The 8,363-nt window shown below is 38.0% G+C and overlaps 1 protein-coding gene across 1 annotated transcript; it reads right to left on the reverse strand.

The window, feature by feature from the left end:
• Positions 1 to 6,886: 6,886 nt before the first annotated feature.
• Positions 6,887 to 7,831, reverse strand: LOC141134437 (putative olfactory receptor 2B8). Its single transcript, XM_073623977.1, has one exon. It carries the CDS (start codon positions 7,829 to 7,831, stop codon positions 6,887 to 6,889), a length of 945 nt encoding a protein of 314 aa, XP_073480078.1.
• Between the last annotated feature and the right edge of the window lie 532 nt (positions 7,832 to 8,363).

Genomic DNA, 8,363 nt, shown 5'->3' on the forward strand with positions numbered 1-8,363 from the left:
TTGTTATCCCTCGCCTTGACTATTGCAACTCCCTTCTCATTGGCCTTCCTCTCCAGTCTATCATGAATGCTGCTGCCAGACTTATACACCTTACCAACCGCTCAGTGTCTGCCAACCCTCTCCTCCAATCCCTACACTGGCTCCCAATCACTCAGCGAATTAAGTTCAAAATACTAACCACAACATACAAAACCATTCACTCTGCGCCGAGCTACATCACCAATCTTGTCTCCAAATATCACCCAAATTGTCCTCTCCGCTCTTCTCAAGACCTCCTGCTGTCAAGCTCTCTCGTCTCCTCCTCCCATGCTCATCTCCAGGATTTCTCCAGAGCCTCTCCCATCCTCTGGAACTCGCTACCTCAATCTGTCCAGCTATCCCCTACTCTTGCTACCTTCAGGCGATCCCTGAAAACTCATCTCTTCAGGAAAGCTTATCACTTCTCCAACTAATCTCCTACCACTTCTATCAGCTCATTCCCCACAGTTACAACCTTTTGTACCACCTGCCCCACCCTATTAGATTGTAAGCTCTTCTAAACAGGGCCCTCTTATATTGTAAAGCACTGCTTAAACTGTTGGCGCTATATAAATCCTGTATAATAATAATAATAATAATAATAATAATAATATTCTAATCATTTCTATTCTAATTCAATTTTATTCTATACAAAATTCGAATTTCGGAAAATGGTTAAATATATAATATATATATATAAAACCATCTTTCATAATTTGAATTTCGTATAGAATGAATTCAAATTCAAATAGAAAGGATTAGAATACAATAGAAAATAATAGGAAATAATAGAATTTAAAAACAATAGAACAGAATAGAATAAAATATAATATATATTATATTTTATTCTATTCTATTCTAGTATCTTCTATTATTTTAGTTTCCATTGTTTTGCATTCTTTTCCAATCTATTCTCAAATGTAAATGTTATTTTATTACATTCTATTAAATTCTACTCTATTCTTTACTATTCTTTTATATTAATTCTATTGCTTTATTATTTTATAATCAATTTTATAGTATTCTTTTTTAGAAAATCGATTTCTATTTTTTTCTAATTTGATTCAAATTTGTTTTTGAATTGTTTTTTTTTTTATTTGTTTTAGAATTCAATTCGAATTGTTTTAGAATTCGATTCAAATTGTTTTCGAATCGATTTGAATTTCATTCGCTTTTTTCAGATTCAAAACATTATTTCGGATTCTTTTAAAGCGGAGTTCCACCCAAAAATGGAACTTCCCCTTTTCCGGTCCCCCCCCCCCAGTGTCGCATCTGGCACCTTTCGGGGGGGAGAGCAGATACCTGTCTATTACAGGTATTTTGCTCCCACTTCCAGGCATAGATACCCGAGCCACCCGCAGGTATCTACGCCATTTCCTATCCCCACTGCTGTATTCTGGGAGACACACGGGTCCCAGAAAACAGCAGGGACCAGTGGGATAGTGCAGCGCGAGTCACGCATGCGGAGTAGGGAACCAGGAAGTGAAGCCGCAAGGCTTCACTTCCTGATTTCCTTACCGAGGATGGTGGCAGTAGCACCAGACAGATGAGGGATAGATCGGCTTTGGGTGCCCACATCGCTGGCACCCTGGACAGGTAAGTGTCCATATTTTAAAAGTCAGCAGCTGCAGTGTTGGTAGCTGCTGACTTTAAAAAAAAAAAACCCATCAGAACTCAGCTTTAAATTAGTTACTAATGTAATTCGATAGTTCAAAAAATTTGTCCGAATTTAAATTCGGAACGAAATAAAATGCACATGTCTAGCCACTAGGGTGGCACCAAGTGGACTATATAAACACCTCTGCTGCATTAGAACTTTGCCTTTTGGTCTACAGCGTTCTCCTACCTGCTACCTGTTCCTTGAGTTTGATCTCCTGTTGCCATTCTGATCCATCTGACGATGCTTGTACTCTACCTGAACTGACTCCTGGCTTGCTCTTTGCCCAGGTCTCTGCTTGACCGCTCTGTCTGCCTGTTTGCCATTGCCAACTCCAGCCTGAACCTGACAACGCTGCTGCCTACTGCTCTGTTCCTGACGTGCCTGCTAGTGAGACTGACCTGGCTTGCCTGACCTTGCTTTGTGTCCAGCCATCCTTATATCCACTGCCTGTGACCTGCCAGCCTGACAAGGTCCTGCTGTCGGCCACCTGCCAGCCTGCCAAGTACTTGCTGCCCTGAATCATGATCCAGCCTGCATCTGTGTGTGCACAGACCTCTCATCTACAGCCTTCACCATCTGAACTGCTAGGCACTCGTGCCACTCCAGGCTTTTATGCCTCCTGTTTACTTTCTCAGGGATTAGGGGTACCAGGCAGAAGGTGTAAGAGATCACCTTCTTCTCCAAATCAGGCTCCATCTCCAGGTATGTGACAGCGCCATTTTGTGGCCATTAACAAGACCACAGGGAGCATAAATCAATAAAGCTTTAAAACAAATCATAAATAGAATCACACCATCTACCCTTTTTTTTGGCAAATGGCATAAAACATTAAGAATTAACTAATAATACCAATGGCATCTAAAATACCACCCTCTTAGGTCTACAATTCCAAATAAGTTGAATATATATATATATATATATATATATATATATATATATATATATATATATATATATATATATATATATAATTAAAAGTATATAATAATAAATATGGTTCCTATGCCCTTCCTTACATAATAGACATTATATTACATTATATTGCCCAAAAAATTGCATAAAATTATAAAATATATATAACATATTAAAACTAATAATGTTCACTACCAGACACAAGAGGAGGTGGAAAATGAAATATTTAAATAAATTAGCTATTATTGATAAATGCATTGATGTCCCACTCAATATTTAACCCATGAGAGGAAACAACTTTTAAATCGTAGATCCATCTAGTTTCTAATTCAGAGATTTCTCTTTTGATGGAACTAGCCCTGCAATTTGGGGACATATTTGTCAGTATCTAAGAACAAAGTACCTGAAGGGTCTTTGTTGTGTACCTGTGCACAATGGCCTTTAAGCCCCTCTTAATGTTAGCCACAACTGTACATGTAAGGCTTGCATAGTATGGCACACATATTGCAGGCCACAAGGACACTGCAACAGGTACACAACATTACATGTAGAACTTATATGGAGCTGGAAAGGGGAATTTTAATGGTGCCACAGGTATAAACAAAAAATATATTTTTCAATAAAGAATATTTTATTGATGTCAAAATAATAAAACGAGTAAACAATGTTATCTCTTAAGAATACAGAAATACATGTTAAAACTATCACAACATAATAAGGAACAATAATGTGTATATAAAGCTAAAGTAGCTGTATAAATGCCTGTTGGGCTCTACATGTTTTGCTATAGTGCTTCTTCAGGAGCTGTAAGGCATATATTGGCTATGAAAGATACAAAAAAGAAATATATGATACATAACAAACACAAAAATTGCATACAGAATCATAATATACAGGTGAATATCATAAAGTAACATATGTATACAAAAATCCAACAACAAAATATAAACCACAGGGGGGCATAATAGAAGCCCCATTCAGATGGTCTATGGCTATATGGGTCTCACAGAGGGAAATGTTTGTGATGCCAATAGAACTTACCCATCATATGTATGATAAATAGATTTGTTAGAATCCAGTTGTTTAAAAGAGAAAATCAGATAGGGGAGCAATCAAAGTCCAGCAATCGGAATCGCAGGGTGAGAAACGAAAAATTATCGAGATAATTCCTAAATAAACATATATGATAAAATAAGGGTTTACCTCTCCTGTATAGATACAAAAATAACTCAATCAATGTGAATGAAATGTATATGTATATACATTGGAGCAGGGGGGGTGTTGGGGAAGGGGGATGGAAAAGGAAGGGGGAGGGGGATGGGGGGGAGATGAGCGGAACAGAAAATATGGGCTACCTTAAATCAATAACTGTAAACATGCTCCAACAGGAAATTGTAGCATATCACAGTTATGTAGTAAGGAAAAGGGAAGATTCATGGTGTTTGACTTCCAAATCTGGAGAGGACATGTACTTCCAGACAGTGTAGCCCAGAGTACATTCAGGCTCACAAAAAGATGAACAGCCCAATCTATAAAACAAGGCATATAGAATGTAGATGTAAGGGGGAACGCCCATCTCCAATTGGAAAAGCTGAATAAATAAAAAGAACCATGGAATAAATCTCCAAACACAAAAGAGACTTGGAAATCACTTACCAGGTAGCCCACCAAAGGAATGTAGACAGCGTTCCCCTGCTCTCAACAGGAGCTGTGGTGAATCCACCAGCAGCCCTGTTTAAGTGGGCTCACCCTGATCATCCGGTGTCTGACATCACCTGCAGATCGCAGGCGTGAATAGGACCACTGCACATGCGCAAATGTCACAACGCCGTGACGTCAGACGCAAGCGTGCAGATTTTCAGGCCCCCATCTGGGAAAACCCATCACTATTCAGATATCCATAGAGGGGGGCTCATTCCGCATCTCCACGCCAGATGGAATAGTTTGAGAGAGAAAAGGTATTGGTCAGCTCCTGTCTAGCAAAACCGACTGGGGCATAACCAACCAACCTCAATCAACACTGGAGACAAGGGACCTTCCCAAGAAGGCACCCAGGAGATGGGGTGATAGATAGATATCTAATATCTAGTAGCATTGAATTGGAATGATGTAACCCTCCTGCAACTTAAACTATTAATGTGACAAATGTTAAACTTCCTACATGTGTAAAATCCTTTCATATCCTGAAAGAACACAGTTTTAACAGGGGATCTAAAACATTAGGAGCCACTTTATGTCCCAGAGATGGAACACCTCTGAATAGGACCTGAGGCCCAATCATTTTTGAGAATGGGCCAGTGTCTTTTAATGATATTCCTCATTGCATTGTGTTGAATGAAAAATAAAGTAATAACAAAAAAGAAAAATCCTGTGTAGTCCTAAGTGCTATAGAATCTTTATCAACCAGCAATGCATCGCTATCCGTTGTCTGGATTTGGGAGATAGTGTTTGCCAAGGAAGCCTCAATATATCCTTTTTCTGAAAATCAAGACTTAATGTGGAGTTCCAGGCAGAAAGACAACTCTGTTTTAAACAAAAGTACACCCCCCATTATTTTTGGATATATATATATTTTATTGGCTTTTTGGTAGCTTTTTTGTTCTTTTTCTTTTAGACTTCTGACTGACTTTGTGGGACAGATTGAAGCCAAGACCTATGATGATAACTATTAAGATGATAAATTAATTCCTATTGGTGGCCCTAAAGAAATTACTGGTGATTAAATTCCCATTTTAAACGCTAATAGTGAGACCCAAGAAATTATCTTGACGGTCACTCAAAGTTCAACTGTATACCATTATCGTTCCCATTGAGTTACTGCATGAATAACTCCAAGGACGCAATTTCCCAATCCCAAAAGAGGAGGATGTCGTCTATATACTTCATCCACAAGACGAATTGAGGTCTGGGAGGGGGCATAGACAACATCCTCCTGCCCTTTAGCCATAAATAAATTTGCCAAAGTGGGGGCAAATTTTTCTCCATGGCAACATCTTTATTCTGCAGATAATATTGCCCTTGAAACCAAAAGTAATTGTGAGTAGCCTTAAATGATAATAAATCCACAATATAATTTCTCTGTATACAAGGGATGGTAGAGTCCTGACTCAAATAATAATCCACAGCCTTCTGTATACTTGACTAATTTATGTACAGTTTATTTTTAACTTGCTTGAGATTGCGCCATAGCGCTACAGTGGGATTCGGGTCAGGGCTCTGATTTTTCCATTATAAAATAATGTTTTTTTACGGTTATGATAATTTTTGTTGATACACTCCTAGGCTTTGAAATATGGACCAAAACCAAGTTGTCTGATGCAACTTATTTTAAGATTTAGTTCACCACAGAAGACCTCAGCTTCTGCTTTAGAATTTCCTGACAAACCTGGAGTTTATTAGCTCCTCAATGACTGCAAGCTACCAGGTTCTAAGGCAGCAAAGACACCCCACATAATTTTACACTCTCCTTCATACTTCATATTTATTTATCTACACAAACACATTCATCAAAAAGTTCACCATGCATCATATTTGTCCACAAAACATTGTTGCAATAGTACTTTGAAAAAAACTGGGTGATGTTTGGTGTAATCCTACCTCTAAAAATTATATTCACTTGTCATATCCACGCTGTATCTCCTTGGTTCAGCAAAGAATCTGGTAAATCAGAAGGATTGCTTTATTCATGGTATAAATTATATAGATCCACGTCTGTTGTATAGTTGTCCCTCGTGGACTTCCAATACCTTTTTTGTGAAGTAATATGTTATAAGGGCTATGCAGTTTTTGATATGATATGGAGTCTTTTTACAGCTTTTTAGCCTTATTAAGGTTTGAATAAAGTACATAATAAATATTGCTGTTTTTAATTATTATGAGTAGTGTATAAGGGATAGAATTTGTAACAGCATACCATGACAGGATGATCTAAACATGAGTTCTATTACTGAGCTATTCCAATTATCAATAACTATTTGGAGTGTAAGGATTATCAAATGAACCTGGAGGTTTAGCTTCAATTTTTGTGTTTGAGTTCCCCACTCTTCTTCTATTCTTTCTCTACAAGTTATTATTTTTTGGGAGACATTATGGCTTTAGCTGTACTACAGATGATTTAGTAAAATGATCTGCAAGAGCACAGATTGGAGTGCAGTTCTCGTCAACTTATTTTCATCTGATGAGAAGCAAAGACGTTTTTTTTAAACCTTCACTTGGAATCCAGAGACAAGAGGAAGGAGCAGGTCTAGAGTGGTGCATTGGGTTTGGTCTATATACCTGTACTTACAGTTCCTATTCTCACTCTGACACATGCTTTTTTCTTGTAATCCACAGCAACGCCCCTTTAACATCTTTGCTTCTCAAAGTGTAGATGAAAGGGTTAAGCATTGGAGTCACAACGCTATAGAACAAGGTGGCCATTTTATCCTGGTTGGCCATGTGAGTGTCTCCCGGTCTCATGTACAAAAAAATAATTGTACCATAGAATAAGGTGACTACAATAATATGTGAAGCACAAGTGGAGAAAGCTTTTTTCCGGCCGACAGATGTACTGATCTTAAGTATACTAAAGATAATACAGCCATATGTAATTAGAATAAAGAAAAATGGGCCCATAACCACAAACATAGCACACAAAAAAATAATGGTCTTATTAAGAGAAGCATCTGTGCAGGACAGTTCTATTATATATGGTATCTCACAGAAAAAATGGTTAATGACATTTGGGCCACAGAATGGCAATTGCAGTGCAAATAATGTGTGTATTAATGAGTTTATAAAGCCCACAATCCAACAGCCACTTGCCATTTTCACGCATAAGCTTGGATGCATAATGGTGGTATAGTACAATGGGCTACATATAGCCACATAGCGATCATAAGCCATTGCTAGGAGAAGGCAGCATTCCGAGCCTCCTACACCCATGTGTATAAATAATTGGGTGAAACAGGCATCAAATGATATACATTTCTTCAGTGATAAAAAATTTATCAGCATTTTGGGAACTATACTGGAGGTGAAACAAGTGTCCATAAATGATAAGTTACTCAAGAAAAAATACATTGGTGTATGGAGATGGGGGCTTATCCTGCTGGCAAAAATAATAAGGACATTACCCATAAGTGATGTAATATAACTGATAAGAAATACCAGAAATAAGACAGTTTGTATATCTGGGCGTCTGGTCAACCCCAGAAGAATGAATTCCTCAACTTTTGTGTAGTTCCGCATCATTATTCCCATTAAGAAAGTCTGGATATACGATATTGTGAAAATGCCATGATAATCAGGCTTATGAATAAACAATACTTTGACTTCTTAGGAAGAGTCCTTGACTTCACACATCTGTCAGCCTTCCAGAAACCCGGTAATCCAAACAGTGGGACATCTTTTTTCTGAAATCTCAGATATGACCTCCCTTATGGCGGTTAATTATTTATCAAGCAGATTTGTCACCTTTAGAATTTGGATGTGGGTACAGTCTTGGCGGGATTTCTATTCTGTGGGATTTCCATGTTATTGAAAACCTGACAGGTGACAAACCAACACACGAATAAGACATCAGTTTCAGCTGGATGGACTTTATAAACTGAGCTATAAGAACAGGAGATGGCCAGATGGTCGATGGTTTCCTTTAAGCAGATATCAGTGATACTAACATTTCTTGGTTAAACTAAACCTTTGTCATCTGAGATCACTCTTTTTTTATGGCAATTACATATTTAGTTCATTGATAGGCCAAACAGTTGTGAGAATGGTCTACCCTCCCGATGTC

The sequence above is a fragment of the Aquarana catesbeiana genome, linkage group LG03 (assembly GCF_042186555.1).
Source record: "Aquarana catesbeiana isolate 2022-GZ linkage group LG03, ASM4218655v1, whole genome shotgun sequence".
Taxonomy (NCBI): Eukaryota; Metazoa; Chordata; class Amphibia; order Anura; family Ranidae; genus Aquarana; species Aquarana catesbeiana.

Bases quoted from the DNA above. Each gene is read 5' to 3' on its own strand.
- LOC141134437 (XM_073623977.1), bottom strand. From the start codon at position 7,831: ATGGGAATAATGATGCGGAACTACACAAAAGTTGAGGAATTCATTCTT.